General features: G+C 30.6%; 1 protein-coding gene across 1 annotated transcript in view; it reads right to left on the reverse strand.

Annotated features, from left to right (window-relative positions):
• Positions 1-293: 293 nt before the first annotated feature.
• The window catches only part of LOC128183045 (deleted in malignant brain tumors 1 protein-like), an 84,741-nt gene continuing 68,136 nt past the window's right edge, over positions 294-16,898 (reverse strand). The window contains exons 41-52 of the mRNA XM_052851865.1: positions 11,061-11,205; positions 10,331-10,503; positions 8,976-9,300; positions 8,429-8,531; positions 8,131-8,308; positions 7,861-7,930; positions 7,657-7,723; positions 3,954-4,039; positions 3,158-3,438; positions 2,291-2,392; positions 2,124-2,192; positions 294-1,885 (exon numbers count right to left, since the gene is read on the reverse strand). Coding sequence (XP_052707825.1) covers positions 3,276-3,438; positions 3,954-4,039; positions 7,657-7,723; positions 7,861-7,930; positions 8,131-8,308; positions 8,429-8,531; positions 8,976-9,300; positions 10,331-10,503; positions 11,061-11,205 — 1,310 coding nt within the window. The 3' untranslated portion in view covers positions 294-1,885; positions 2,124-2,192; positions 2,291-2,392; positions 3,158-3,275. The remainder of the gene's footprint in view (positions 1,886-2,123; positions 2,193-2,290; positions 2,393-3,157; positions 3,439-3,953; positions 4,040-7,656; positions 7,724-7,860; positions 7,931-8,130; positions 8,309-8,428; positions 8,532-8,975; positions 9,301-10,330; positions 10,504-11,060; positions 11,206-16,898) is intronic.

Below are 16,898 nucleotides of genomic sequence, written 5' to 3' on the forward strand. Positions count from 1 at the left end.
TTTTGACTACGTAGTTTTTTTTTAGATGATTAAAACAAAACATGTCTTTTTATTTCTATATAAAAAATTATGCCCCCTCCCCCATTGTGACCCAATCTACCCCAGAAAAAATAATATAACAAAATTGAATCTAAACTTCTTGAGGACGCCTTTACACTAGTTACTCTTTTGGCCGATTGGTTTTGAAAAGAGTGTTTCAAAGGATTTCTATCTAAATAAAACTGATCAGATAACTCACTTGAACTCTACTGATCTTAAAAGAAATAGAATAAATAAACGAAAATTAATTTCTAAAGGTCAAAATCATGTTTATTTGCAGAGGTGTTTTACTTATGGTTAGCATTATAAATATACACTTTACAAAACTTCCAAGTGTTCGCACATATAACTAAATATATGATATGTTATAGTAAAGCAATACATTTGGTGAACACTTAAACTTTGGTTCAATGATTAGGTGCATGTTATGTGATTTAATAGTAAAGTATAATAGCAATTTGACTATAATCTTAAATAACATAACTTCTCTAAAGACTTCAAAACGTGTGTATGAAAAATAAACAAAAACCAAAAGAAATTAAACAAACAAACATAACATAAACTCACATGAACCTTATATGAACAGTTTAAGTAAATCCTGTGCGAAGTTTCATTGCAAACAAGTTTCACATAAAAAAAAGTACAAGTACGATCTGAGTGAAATGTACGTTTAAATACCAAATTTATGTTAGTATCAACGATTTATAAATAAAAGGTCTGGACACGCATGGTCAATAATTTCCTTTATATTTCATGATTGGACACACCTAGATGTAAAACAACGGAGAATTTTGGAAGTTTGGTGCTGGAAGTTACCGTTGCAATGGTAATCGAGACTGAAGATGAAACAATAGCTAATCTTACATACTTTTAAACCATTTTGAAAAGTTTTGCCCACTTACATAAACGGACATACACAATTTTAAAGTGATTTAATGGCAACTAAAGAGAAATTTCAAAATTTTTGAGACACATCATCATTATAATTATGCAATTGAGAATTTAAATTTGAACGAGAACCGGTTCTATGATAACAAGCCGACTAATATTGTTAAATGTGTCCGTAAATGCTTTTATTTCTCTTGAAAAAATAATTACAAAATTGTTTTAATCATATATTCTACTCTAAAAACCCCAAGGTGTACACACTACTCACAATTTGTTCTCAAATAAGCATTAAAATGTCATGTTATATCTTCATCCTCGGTTACTATGACAACGGGACCACATTGCAACAAATAAATGGTATTTGGCTTTTTTTTACTCATCAAAGACTATCAAATTTTCAAGTATGAAGAAAATCAGTGATTATGCGAGTCCACTATATTTTGATTCTTTCATAAAATTGTTCGTAATAATGTGAGTTAATATTGAACATATTACAATTTTTATACATAAAACAATATTAGAGACCATTGAAAGTTCTTTAGTATTTTAGTATCTGTAAAAAGGGTTAACAGTTTTGCATAAACAAATGCACAATATAAAATGTACATGTAGCAACAACCAAAAAATCAACTGTTTATGAAGAACTTTCTTCCTAATTTAACAAAATGTCTTTTCAAATGAAATTTATACAAATTATTTATTCAAATTTAAAGATTTTCAATCCAAAAAAACCCACGTAATAACAAGCTGCTAATATATACATATTTAATCATTTGATTAACTTATAATTAAGAGAGGAAAAAATAAAAAAAATAATTCTGATCAACAATCTTTCTTCACTTGTTTCTTTTCTGTTAAATGAACTCGAGTAAATAAATATTCTTTTTTTTTACATCTCTGTTGTTGTGTACCTTTTCTTCCAAGGGATTAAGCTAAACGGAAAACGGTTTCTCCATTTCTTTAAGAAAAGAAAAAAAACCATTGGGTTCTAACGAAAAAATTCACTCACCCACCCGTTCCTTTAACCAGAGAAAAAAAATGTATTTTCGCATTTAAATCTAAGATTCGAAAATTCTCGCATGAAATTTTAACTACAAAAGTCATATCATGTCAAACAAAACTCTTAAAAGTAGTATTTTACTTTTAGTAGGAAAATACAAATAAATGACTATTTAAAGGTTTAAAAAATATTTTACCGTGTTTTCCTCTCCCGGAGTCATCTCTATATTTTCGAGTGTTGATGCATGCTCATGCATTACAAAGCTCTGAAATACATGTTTATAAAAACTTTTTTAACAAGAAACATTCACATAAAACGTGTGCTATTTGCCTGTTAATAGATAACACATTAAGAACAATTTACCGTCTGTCTTTGCGAAACGGTATCATTGTCCATTCTGGCTTCCTCAGGGACACGCCATACTCTACTATTGGCTGGGTTTTTGTTTCTCAAACCTCGCATCACCTATGTGACAAATAATAATTATATATTAACATCATTTCTAACGAATATTATTTTAAAAATCAACATTGACTACTTCGCTTATTCATTCAAAATTATAAAAAAGATGACTTCTGGTGATAACGAACAGTGCACAAAATAAAAAAAATTAAAAAAAATACAGAATAGGAGCGGACCAAAAACAGACTTCTAAAGAAATTGAGGAAGGATCAGGTGCCTTGGAAGATAAAGCATCCAATGCCGATCCACTGTGTGCTCTTGGTAATGTTTTAAGATAATGTTTTAATAATGTTTTAATACAATTCAAGGAAATGAAAAGTTGTACCAAAGTTTCAGAATTGATCTTAAATATATTTTTTGATTAAAAAGAAATTAGCAAAAATCAGATATAAATGCAGAATAGATGCTACGACAACATGTAAAGTTCAGTGTTAAAATGATTTTAAGACAACGAATAAAACCATATACGGATTCTAAAACCATTATTCAAGACATGAAAAAAGAATGCACTTTATTGAAAGTGCAGAATCTTTAGAAATATATTACAATTCTTTGTTTTCAAATTGAGAAAGAATAATTCCAAATGAAAAACATTGAAAAAACATATTTACAATTTAATAGTTAAAACAAAGTAGTAAAATGTTGATTTAAGAAACCATTTGTTAAACATGATATGCATATATTTTTTTTTTCAATGAATAACATACAAATGAGGTAAAAAAAGAGAACATTTAGCGAATAAATCCTATTTCTCATTTTTTTACTCACCGTTTTGTTCAGCAAAACAAGTGAAATAAATATAACAAGTCCCTGCAGAAATAATAAAACCCAAATGAGATGATGCACTTATCAGAAAATAAAAACACAGCATTGTTTTCATTGCCATTTAGATTAATAGAATAATCATCGGAAGATGTTTTACCTGCAGTGAAATGGCAATGACAAATATATATTGGAACAACTGTGCGTTTTCATAAAAAACAATACTTCCGAATACCCAAGTAATTCCTAACGTTGGTAGCATTGTAACCAGTATTCGCAATCCAGATCTGTCAGTGAAATGTTTAAAGATTACCTGTTGTTTCCTTTCTTTCATATACGTGTTTGATTATTGTAGAAAGCAGAGAGAGAGAGAGAGAGAGAGAGAGAGAGAGAGAGAGAGAGAGAGAGAGAGAGAGAGAGGAAGAGAGAGAATGTTTCAAATAAATCTGAGACTGATTTTATTCTATTTTAGTTTTTATCTATTTTCTAAGTAGCTTTACGTTGCGACATGTCAAATGTATTTGAGGAAAAATGACAGATTTTTCTAAATGATTACCCTTCGCATTTCAAATAAAATGCGCTGTAGATATTTAAAGACCTGTCAACGGCAAAAATGTCATTGATTATAGACTTAAAATAAAACGGTGACAAACTCAGAGGGATGTCAGAAGATGAAGTAATTTAAAAAAAAAAAAGGTTTATGGATAAAATATTCAGTATTTTGGTATAAATTTTTTTAAATACATCAACTGTTTAAAACATATGGATACATGCAATACACTGATTAATTTATGTTACTCACGACCCCTCTCTCTGAAATGTGGACTCAGTCATTTCCTTTGAAGCACACAAAACCCTCACCAAGGTCACAATTATTAGCAGGATCAACTGAAAATGAATATAAACTTTAAGGTAAATATATTTCATCCTAAACAGTTCGATGAAAACAACATCAAACTTACCTAGGAAGACATATTTATTTATTTTTTTCATTTATTTATTATTATTTTATTGTCATAATGGAATCTCGACGAGGCATTACCTAAATACGGCCAAAACTGTACTGTTATAACAAAATCATAGTTCTGTAATTTTAAAATATGATACACGAATGATATTTGATACATAAAACCACACTATTGTGTTATACATAACTTTTTAACAAATACATATTACATGAATTATTCATATACATAATTGCAATACTGTATCATGAAATTTTATACATTATGTGATATTCTTGATTCAAGATCATATCATAAGCAATTGTAATGAAATACAATAACATTTTTGTATATATATAATGCCTAGTATTACATTGCATTTTATTACACATGTTTTAATTTTATTTAATTTAATTGTTTATGCAATATACATGCACTTCAAACATTGTGTGATGTCATCTTTTGGTATGATATTACATTATGAGAAACCATACTGTCTACAATGTGTTGGGAACTGTAATGCAATCCCAGATGATAAAATACTGTACCCCTCGTGTGATTATTAAATTTACCAATAGTTTCATATTTTAAATCCTATCCCTATCAGAAAAAAGCAAATTAGAGTTAGTGATGGCTTGTACTATGAACTTCAAGTGATTTCGGTCTTTTTCTTTTTTGCATTCTTGATTATCGAGTAACTTCTGATACATATATAAAGCTGGATGAACTATAAACATCTTAAGGAGTTAAAGTAATCAATTCATCACTTCAATACGTAGCCAGCTGAAAGACACACCCATAATTTGTATTGTTCTTAAAACTTCAATATATACTACATATTTTGTTTATCATGAACGTATATTCTTTCCTATCGTGTATCAATCCTATCTAATCGTGCATGTGTCCTGTTCTATTATGTGTTAATCCTGTCTATATATGCGTGAATCCTTTCTTATCGTTTATCATGTAAAGAAAAAAACCCACAGGTACTGTATTTGGGTATTTTACTGAAAAGGGACATTGATAGTAACCTAACAACAAAACATGATAAACGTAATGACTTTAATTTATAAAAAGCCAAATATCCTTACGTATGTAGCATTATGCCTTCATTTCCTGCTATGAAATTTTTGTCTCTTAGTATATTTTATACGCAAGGGTATGTTCAACGTATGAAGTGTTTCCATGGTGAGACAAGCTACTGACAAACACGGTTATTAAATAGGCCTATCAACAGTCTCGATTAAAGTCATTCTTTTATACGTTCTATAGTCAAAATAACAGGGTTGTCAACAAATACAATCTCTTGGTAGGTCGAATACTGACTGACTTTTATTTTATAAATATTGTAAGACTATTAATTAATCACTTAATTGTCTACGAGTTTTTACCTTTTTCCCGATTACGACAAACAACACACAGCGGGTGTTGCTGGTCAGCAGAGGATGCGCAATCCTCTGTGGCAATTGATTTTACATCAATTTTTTTAGAGGTCTGTGGTTGCTCTGCTCCTGTTTTTGTTAATTTCATTTGGACTTTTGATTCTGAACACTGTTCCTTATCTCCACATGTCAAAAAATCGCGTTAAACGATCTTTACGATGAATATGATATTGGCAGAACAAGTACGAATCAAGATATTCGAAGAATGCCTTGTAGTTCACAAATGCCGAATTGTTAATCATTGCTGGATCATTTATAGAAAGTATTATATGACAAGTTAGAATTTATTAACAAATTTGTGTGCTTAAATGATTAATAACATATCTGTATTGTTAGCGTTGCTTTCATTACCGTCCAACCTAGCCGATTGCCGCGAACATTTCAGCCAGAGATAAAATAACACGGAAAATGTGGAGTTCCATTTAATTTTATACACAAAATATGAAATTTATTATAAATATATTTTTTCTTATTAAAAACGATGCATTGATATCATATTATATAGCATACAATTGAAGTAAATGTTTACGCATATATACACCCTGCGTACGATTGGTTCACATTGTTTTCATTACCGCACACCCAGCCGATTACTGGGGACATTTCAGTCTGAGGTCGAATTACACAGAAAATAGCGGGTTCAATAAAAATACAAATCTTTTATGAAATAAGAAAGATATCATAAATATTTTTATTTCTGTAAAAAACAGGATGCCTAAAAACGATTTATATTAAATACAAGTTAATATTTGCGCAAGTTTACTCTCCTTGAACGTTTTAATATATTCGATATATAGGTAAATATGTAACTTTGTTCCTAGTTTACATTTAATTTCCATTTCTACTGCTTACAGATATTATTTACATGTGCTATTGTTTAACTTTAATGTAATTCGTTAAGAAATTAGTTTCATGATAGAATGCTGTGTAAGATGTTACAGCTTGCAACTCTTAAAATAAGTATATTTGATTATTAAAAAAGCACAACACGATTATCAATGATAGGGTAAACTAAAAAATAGGATAGGATACGATAAGATGTGGTTAACGCTCGATAGAACAGTATACACGCACGATACGATAGGATTAACGCTCGATAGAACAGTATACACGTACGATACGATAGGATAAACGCTCGATAGAACAGTATACACGCACGAAACGATAGGATTAACGCTCGACAGAACAGTAAACTCGCATGATACAATTGGAGTAATACACGATACGATAGAATAAGATTGTAAAAAATAACGTTGCGAGTACTCTATGACACAGATAGTGCAGACTCTATGGTATCTTTTATTTCAAGTTGACTTCGATATATCGAGTCGACATAAGGATGGAAGTTACTATTGTTCAATGATGGCAGGTGCTCTATATTCCTTAATGTTGAGTTACAGGCCACAGCGTGGGATTTTTTTTAACGTACAGGTTTTTAAACAAATTCCCCTTCCTTTGAATACAAACATAGATCTGCTACCAAATGGGCGTAATTGGTACCCATAGGAATTCTAGCTCTATACTTTGTAAAAAAAAATGTGGAACAATCACGTTTTGAGTATGTTAGGGCCAGAAGTAACTCATTTATATGATATGCATTAAAATCTAGATCTGCTACATTATCAAACACTTTCAACCTCTTGCAGAATTCAAAATGTATGGCTCAAAACATTTTAACATGATGTCATGTTATAAATTTGAAAAGATACATCATCCATCTTGGCATCACACAACACTTTCTTGACAACTTTTAAATTATCTAAAAATATAACCACATCCAGCATCAAATCAAATGTCTCAAAATAAGCATCTAAGGATTGACGGTGCATAAACGTCACAATATTCATCATCTACTTAGTTTAGAACCTTAACATAGTTATCACAAGCTTCATAAACGTGAATAGGTTTTAAAATTCAATCTCTTTCAGCATCTATAAAATCATGATAAAATTTAGAATTACAGTCAATGAAGTTGTTGTATTTTAGCTAGAAGCTACTTTAAGCACTAGCTTCTTCAAAGGTGGGATGTAAAATCAATCAGTATTGCACATAGAAAAAAATAAATTAAAAATTTTAATATTCAATTAAAAAAAAATCAAGAAAATTAAGTTTAACATACCACGACTATCAAACAGACTGGGATAATAAACATGTATAGAGAGCCACTGTCCATGGACAACCAACAGCTAAAAGATTAAATTAAAAGGTTAACTTTAAAAGTTCTGAAAAGTAAGGGAAATTATGGTACTTCAAAGGTTTGCATGTATCATAACCAATTTAAAAAAAAGTAAAATAGTATCTAAAGCATTTGATAAATACATACTAAGATTTCAGGTGATAACCTTTTCCCCAGAACGCCCAAAGATTTGTTGCAGTTATAATGCAGGGGATGCCTGTAGATTTAAAAACATTAAATGCAATCTGTAGGAATCTGCAACTTGATAGCTTACATTCAATTTTTTAACATAAATTGAAATGTTTAATACCAGAGAGAGAGAAAGACAGAGAGAGAGAGAGAGAGAAAGAGAGAGAGAGAGAGAATAAAGACATTCATAAGAGAATAGACAAATATAAGGTGCTTTCTACTGTTTACCCCATATTCCAATCAGGAACCAGCAAAGTTTTGATTTATGTTTCAAATTAGTTGTTGTGTCCATTTTGTAGAATGTGACTGTAATACACATAAAGTAATTGACACCTATTCCTAACAAACTGAAGCAAGTGACCAGGAATAGATAGTGAATGATCGCCGTGATTGCAGTGCAAAGACCCTGAAATTTTAGACGTTTATAATACATTCAATATAAAATATACCATTTTTCATGCAAACAATATTTTTTTTTACTTAAAACAAAGGTGTTACACATGTGTATTCTCAATTATTTCTGTACCTCATTGCTTGTTTTTTCCACCAAGGTGATAAATATAAAATATGACAAAATCAACGATCCACATAGATTCAGCATAATGATGTTTTGGTCACTTTTTATATATCTGAAAATCATCAATGTAAAATTCAAGTTGGTTTTTTGATGAAAAGAAAATAAACGTTACCACTCTGTATAATTTTTTTTCTTAGGTTTTCAAATACTTTAAATTTATACCTGTATCAAAACATAAAAGTATATTCGTCGAATTAACCATTTAACAGCTTATCTTTACTATTTATCATCATTTATTTTGAACATTTAACGTTATCCTGTGACAGTGGAAATTACACAGGATGTTCATGTTTGCCGACAATTGTGATCAATAAATGATAAACCTGATATTAATATTGTCGAAAATACTTTCATTTGAGAGTAATATACATTCTCTTGAAATGCAAAATAAATAAAAACTTTTAGATTAAATAATGGATATTGATACATCATGATATAACTGGAACAATATATTAGACTCCTATTAAGATATTTCATTCATTTAATATGAACATACCTCCATGTCAAGATGTAGATAGCAAATGTAAGAGTAGTGAAAACTATAGAGAAAATCATCCCTATCTGATACATTGATTTGACTGGTATTGTTTGGATCAGATATGACTTTATGGTGGTTCGTTGACCATGTAATGGCCAATCAGTAGAATCAGGTTCACTTTGGAATGATACTAGCGAATCACTTGAGGTTTTGTCAGATAGTGCTGAATCAGATGTAATATCATCATACGGGTCTATTTCTGACGCATGAAATATAGTTTCTGTTGGAGTTTTTGATGTTTCAGCTGTAGCTGTACTTGTTGAATCAGACGATGAAGTCTGGCCTGTTGATAATTCAGTAGTTATCTTATGAGATGTCGAAAAATCATTTGCTGTTTGCGGAGCTTAAGAAGATGAAATGAATTTTCAAACTAAAATATTAGGGATTTGCAAGGCTTATTAATAAAATGAAAGATAGTCAACACTCTTATATACCTCACACTCCTACAAATACTCTAAAAACTCTGCCTATACTCAAATAATTAGGTATGCGCATGTAATGTATTATACGCCCATCTAACATGAAATAAAAGAATTACTATCAGATCAACATTTACAAATAAAGAATATTTCACATATTGTTTTTCTATAGTATATTGGTTATGAAATATTATTGAATATATATTATTTTTTGCCCCAGCGTGAAAGTCAAGACTTGTTCTTTATGGCTGTACAGTATCAATCAGACCCAACCTAACACCTGCGTAAACCCCACCTAAACCCAGGGTTTACCTTCAGGATTTACTTGGGGTTCACCCTGGATTTAATTTTTGAAAATATGTGTCCTCTTACTTTTTACATTGGGTCTACTCTTAGTTTACTTGATATTTACTCGAGGTTTGCTTTTGGGGTCCTCTTTAAACATTGACATGCAAACAGATCCATCTTTTATTAATTTTTTTTATTTCCTGAAATCCCCGCCCCTTGTTTATTCTAAACACACATGTAGCGTCTGCCTCAGGGATCTATTTCTGATCGGGGTTTACTTCCTGGGTTTACTCTGGGTTTACTTGTGGTTTACTCTGGGTCAACTTTAGTAAACCCGGGAATTAGTCTGGGTTTACTTTCTGTTAGGTTTTGTCTGATGGTTACTGTATATTTGTTATGTCCAGGTAGACACAGCTTTGGTTTCCGTCAAAATTACGTTTTTTCAATCAAGAGCTAGAAAACTGAATGAAACATTCTTAATTCGTTATAACTGTAATTTTTGATGAAAAATATTATTTTAAAGTTTTGTTTTGTATATATTTATGCTAAGTGCATCCTGTTGATTGTGTTTTGATAGGCGAGTTAAACTATTTAAAGGTTTCTTACTAGGAATACAGCTGATAGACGTATCCTCTCCATGACCGCAGTTGTGAGACCCCCACTCACGATGGTTACAATCTTCAATTCGTGTCTCAGATCCCAAACATGTAACATCGTCCAACCAGATAGGTCCTGTCCCTTGGCCATAGTGAGCACAGCAATAGGCTTCAGATGCATTACTTAAATATTAAAACGTCTTTCAAAAGATGATACTCAAGGAAACTCCAATCGAGAAAAAGATAGGTATGTAATTTTTCATGACGCGAAGTAAATGAACATATATCTTGACACCAACAATACGTCAATATCAATTAAAAAAAGAAAAGAAAAAGAAAACAAAACATTTCGGATCCAGTGATTTATCATTCAGTGATAAGAATTAAAAACTGTGTGTTAAATTTCATTTATATAATAATTATGGAGCTCAAAAATGGTTCATACTACTGAAAATGACTGAAAACAAGATATTAATATTCCGAATGTCTTTTGGTGAATCATGGACAACAGGAAAACGTATATAATACAAAACTGATAAAAAAAAAGCCACAGTAAAAAAAAGACTTTTTTAAAATACTTCTTTATTTCTGTCCTCATCAAAATAGCTTTAATCGTGTTAGATATATGAAATTTGTAAAACACAATATTATTAAAAAAAACTTTTAGATGCCTCAATTCCTATTTTCTCTGTATATTCATTGGGATGAAACCTAAAACGCTACTTATCATATCACTTTACCTAGTATGCCCTAACGATCGACAGACCACATCGGCCAGCTGTTTAATCACAGAATCATCACACACAGTTCCCCATGTTTCGTTGTAGTACACTTCTAATCTTCCTTCATATTCAGTTGGTCCATCCACAAGTCGTACAGGTATATCTGAATAAAAAAGTTTTATTTTGTTAAGTTCTAGTGTAGTTCATTGAGAAAGAAAGAAATTTTCGATTTTGTTTTATAAAAAATCCTAAGGCCACTTTGTTTTTCTGAGCAACAATTGCTGTAATAGAATCAAAAGTTATCTAAAAAATAATTGGAGAACATATTAGAATACAAGTAGATCCTGTTTAAAAAGATTTTTTCCTTAAAAACTTTTGCCTACCTATTCCCTAGCAATCCCCCCCCCCCACTCATATTGTTTAAGGATCATATTTTGAACAAATTTCAATCTGCAATACATTAAGATGCTTTTACACAAGTTTAAGCTTTTGGTTTATAAGAAGATGTAAGAAATATTTTGACACATATAATTGTTTTTTAATCCCCCCCCCTTAAAATTGCCTTTTATTTTAACAAACTTAAATGATGCTTAGTGTTAAATTTGGCTGAAATTGGCCAAGTTTTTCTAGAGTAAAAGTCCTTAATTTTAAAGGTGTAAGGACAGTCAGAAAGACGAAGAGACCGACAGAATACTAGAAGCTGAACAAACTGGGATCCAAAAAGTTCAACAGAGCTTTTATCTCAGTAGAGTTCAAAAAAAGTGAAAAGGAAACAAAAGTTGCATGTAATAATAATTGAATGAATGTGTAAACTTCTAAAATCAATGCTAAAGACATATCTAAATAAGCTTTAATACACGTTTAAGGTTGAGATTGCAATAATGGCAAATTGCTGGTAGCTGACAAGATGTTAAACTCTCTTATATTGGAAAAAAAGATGCCACACCTTGTGTTTCGGACAGCATATAAAGGGCGGTAGAAAAAATGCAGGTTTCTTTTCTTCGTTATACAAGGAATATACTGAGCAAAATTGATGATATTCATAAAATATAAGAATCTAAAAATAAACAGCACAATTTTGTAGCATTAATAGCCTATGAAATCCTTTATACACGTTTGTATGCTGTTGATTTTAGAGCCGGGTCAATGAAAACAATTCTGCAATGTTGCTCTCTTTACAAGTATTAGGAATCTCAATTCAAAACATAAAGTATCAATATTCAGTGTTAAAAGAATGCCCTCCAAATATATTTTAACGGAGTCAATTCTTTGCTATAATAAAATAAGTATGTTTTAATCAAGGTGAATAGGAATACAGGTACAATCTTGTGAATTCGGTTTAACCGGGTTGAAAAAATAACAGCACGACATTTATACTACAAATGCAAATAAAAAAATACGACGTTATTTGTGATTGTTTTACGTCATATTATCGTCAATGAACTACTTTTGATCGAGACAAATATATGTTCATCCTTCCATTATTTATCGATATTTGAATAGTATCGTATCGTTTCTCGAAAGAAACAATAGAAAAATAACTATCAAAAAATGTGAATCTTAATCTCAATTAATGAGATAGGTGTTCGTTCATGACGTCATTTAAATGTGCTGATTCTCACAATTTCGCAAAAAATAATATTGCAATTTGTTCTTCAAATAAAGCCTAAGAAGGTATAAACTGCAGGTCTGCATAATCTGTGTAAGTACTATTTTGAAATGTATTTGTTCATATAATTACACTTATCATGGTAAGAATTGTTGAATTTGTTATAAACAAACTGTTTCCATCTTGAACTATATCAATGTCTCTTTCTCTGTTATTGAGATGCGGTTGCTTTTGCGTGGGACATTTGGTTCCTCTTTTTCTCACTGCCAAAAAGAGGCGAAATAAGTTTCAGTCTCTTTTTATACAGACCCTGAAACGTGCTACTACATATCTAAAACGAACCGTACCGTTCCTTGCAAGAAACGAACCGTGCCGTTCACAAAACGAAATGTACCGTTCACAAAGCGTACCTTACCGTTCACAAAACGAACCGTACCGTGCAAAAAAGGTGCAAAATAATGTATTCAAGACCTACCTCAAAAGCGTATCGTACCGTGTAATAATCGTGCAACTTCCAAATACGGCATATTGACCTATTGTCTTTTGATGAATACGGATTATCGATTATCGCTGACCAGATAAGTTCAATAATTTGCTAGATTTTTTTTAATACGGGATAAGATAACACATACTAAGATTTAAAACTGTTATTTTCATTAAAACAGTTACATAATTATTTTCATTTCATTTTCTTTCTTAGAACTTAGTCATTTCTTTGGTTTTCAAGGAAACTTGCATCGCCGATTTCTTAAACATTGTAAACTATTCACACAGTTCGTGGTAATACTATTTTGATTATTTTTATGAAATGTTTGAATACGTACTGGACATTACATAGCTTAAAGTGATTCTCAGGAGAGAGAGAGAGAGAAAGAGAGAGAGAGAGATCGTTACCTGATACATTAAAATAGCGCATGTTTAGAAATAGATAAATTATGGCTAAACAAAGGTTGAAATATATATAACTTTATATCCTTTTCAAATTAAAAAAAGAAAAAGAATGCCGACTTAAGTTATGCAGATGCCGAAAACTGTCGGGGCTTTCAAAGTGAAGTTAAATTATTGTGATCTGAAAGCGTAAATGGGTACCTTTAATTTATTTGTTCTTAGATAAATTCAAATTAATTTACCAGTTATATTTATCAATCAATTGATATATCACCAAAATTCAGATCAATTTTAGTCATGTGCTTTTTTTTCTGAACAGAAGTGATGTTGTTACAGACGATCTGATTAAAATGACAGGAGCTTCCCAAACGTATTCTTTTCTGTTATCGGAAAAACCCTTTTGATAGAACACCTTTTAATTTGTTAATAAATTTACAGCTAAACTTTAAACCAACTAAAAATGAGAAAGAAAACATTTCAGATCATTTTTTTAAAAATGTATCTGGATGTGCTGTAGTAGATGACAGCCACGTAACACCGGTGACTCGAATGATTTGTACTTCAACTATCCATGTAGCAATAAATAAACAGAAATTAAATCACTCTTATATAATAAATTATTGATACATACATGTACAAAATCTTATTACATTAAGTGCAAGCATTGAACGAAAAAAATACACGCATTACAGAAAATAACCCACCACTTCATTTCCCGCATAGCTGGTAATGGCGTCGTGATTTCACATGTACAAAAATAGCTCGTACGATACATGGGTACAGAGGTTGATCAGAAACACAACAGCGTCTTTCACCTTGGGTTCTATACACAACTGGTGTTATTGTCTCATTTTGTTTTGTAGCAGTTATTATACTTAACAACTACATGCAATTATGTATATTTGAACGCTTAAGTACAGGTTCACGTAAGAATCAGGCAAACAGTGATAAGTCATATATTTCATATTGAGATGATAATTTACTTTGAGAACAGTATATAAAAGTGTTCTCAAAAAATGATAAATTTTTTAGTGAATCGTGCATAATTGTGAAGCTGTGTTACTAAAAATAGATCCACTCTGTCACAGTTTTTAAACACAATGAAAACACTATGGTATGAAGATCTGACAGGATTTTCAGAAATTCAGTGTCAATTCATTTATTCAAAAATGTTGGTATGAAGAGAAGACAATGCCCTCTTCTTTTTTCTAATGTTAAAGATGTAGTATCCCATTGGTTTCCATGGCAACCACGACAATAATGAGCCATACAGTCTTTAAAATTGGAGAAAAACGATCACTTTTATGTCTCTTTTAAAAAAAAACAGCAAACATATATGACTGTGTATTATAAATAAATGAATAAAGGATATTCTGAAATATTTTTTTACATAATAAAAAGTTTTGAAAAATTAACAGACGGTTTACATTATCTAAGCAATCATGTGGGATTCCTAACAAAATTTTAAAAATCTTTATCATTTTTACATGTATCTAAGAGTAATAATATAATTATATTGCATATTCTTAGTTTCATTTTAAAACAAGGATTAGACTTTGATTTCATTGATGTGTAAATGTTATTGTTTTAACCCATTACCTGTGAAAATGTGATCTTACATCATTATTGATCGGGATCGGAATACCAAATATTGTGTTTCAAATTTATACCGAATTTTCTCAGACTTCTAAAAAATACGATCATAAAGTTATCAAAAGTTTAGTTTTCAACAATATTTAATGATGTATCACAAGTCTTAAAACAATATATAAGTATGTCTATCAAAAAATAATGGAAGTAGCCAAAGTTAGCAAGGCTTACGATAACTAACAGGGAAAAGGAACAATTATTAACTGTCCGACCTGCTGTATATCATGGTTATAGTGAGTAATATGTACAACCATTAAACACTTATATACAATATTGTTTGTCTCGGTGGTCAATAATACCTTAACCTACATGTACTTTTGAGGAATTCATATTATTTTTACGTAATTTGAAATGGGGTTGTTGGGGATGTTGACTTTAAAAAAAATAACACAATTCTTTTTTTAACAATGATGTCTGCAGATTTGTTAAATACCATGTACACCATATTAAGCAATTAAAATGAATTTATCATATTATTTGGACCCTTAGCCCAGCCTTTCCAATCAAAAATAAATATATTTTATACTATTACAATGTACAGTAAAACAGGCTAGCTCATATTTGATATATAAATTTAGAATATGTTTGTAGACTATATGGGGGGGGGGGGGGTCCTCAGTAAGCATCAATTTATTGTAAGCGTAATTATTGTAACCCTGTATTAGTTTATACAATGTGCATTGGATACAGTTTAATCATTAAAGGCATGCTTTATATTCCAGAATTTAACAAAACATATAAGCATTTTTCACTCCCTTTATGTATATAGATATAGATATACATTTTTAGATATTTATTCAAATATACTACAAGGTAGTATACTTAATAAAAACAACCATATGTAGAAAACACGTGTGACACCATAACAAGTACTTTATTAAACTGACTTCCAGTCATACATATAATAAACAAGTTGTACATGAATAACTCAATATACATGACACCATACATGTCAAAATGTATCACACATACTATAGATGGCTATATCAAACATCAACCAATAGATTACATATTGATTTTTTCCCCTCAATTTGGACCCTGGAAAGGCTAAAAGTTTACAATTTTTTAAAAAGAAAATCCTAAGTGAACGATTGCACACAAAAAAGACATGTTTGTGAAACAATTATGCCCCCTCCTTTGGAAACATCTGAGAAGAAAATGCAAATAATTGGAATTTTTTTTAATTCCAAGGTCAAAAAATTGCTCAATCATACCCAAAAAATAACTTTGCCTAGATCTTATTCAGATAAATCTGTATACCAAATTTCATTTCAAAATGTGGAACCCCTGCGAAGAAAATGAATGGTAACTGTTGGTGGACTGGCCGCCTTCTTCGATGGGGGGATAAAAATAGTGCATACATTTATATGAATGTGCAGCAGTTGGATAAATGCTGTGTATACAAATTTATGCTATTAGAATATTCCTATATACATGTATATGTAGTCCAAAAATGAAGCTACCATCATGGTAATTACATAAATACAAAATATGAATTTCATGAAAATGCATTAATTATAGTGCATATCATGCAGTACATTTCATCAGATGGTTATATTATTTTTACCCGAAGTGATTTTGCCCCGTTGTGGGCCCTTTAACGCTGCATCGTGCACCTACTCTGACAAATTTCCCCCCATGCATCAAAAATTTTCTGGGGAAAACACTGTATGTAGTCCAAATAATGTAGCTACCATCATGGTAATTAC

This window comes from Crassostrea angulata, chromosome 5 (assembly GCF_025612915.1).
Source record: "Crassostrea angulata isolate pt1a10 chromosome 5, ASM2561291v2, whole genome shotgun sequence".
NCBI lineage: Eukaryota > Metazoa > Mollusca > Bivalvia > Ostreida > Ostreidae > Magallana > Magallana angulata.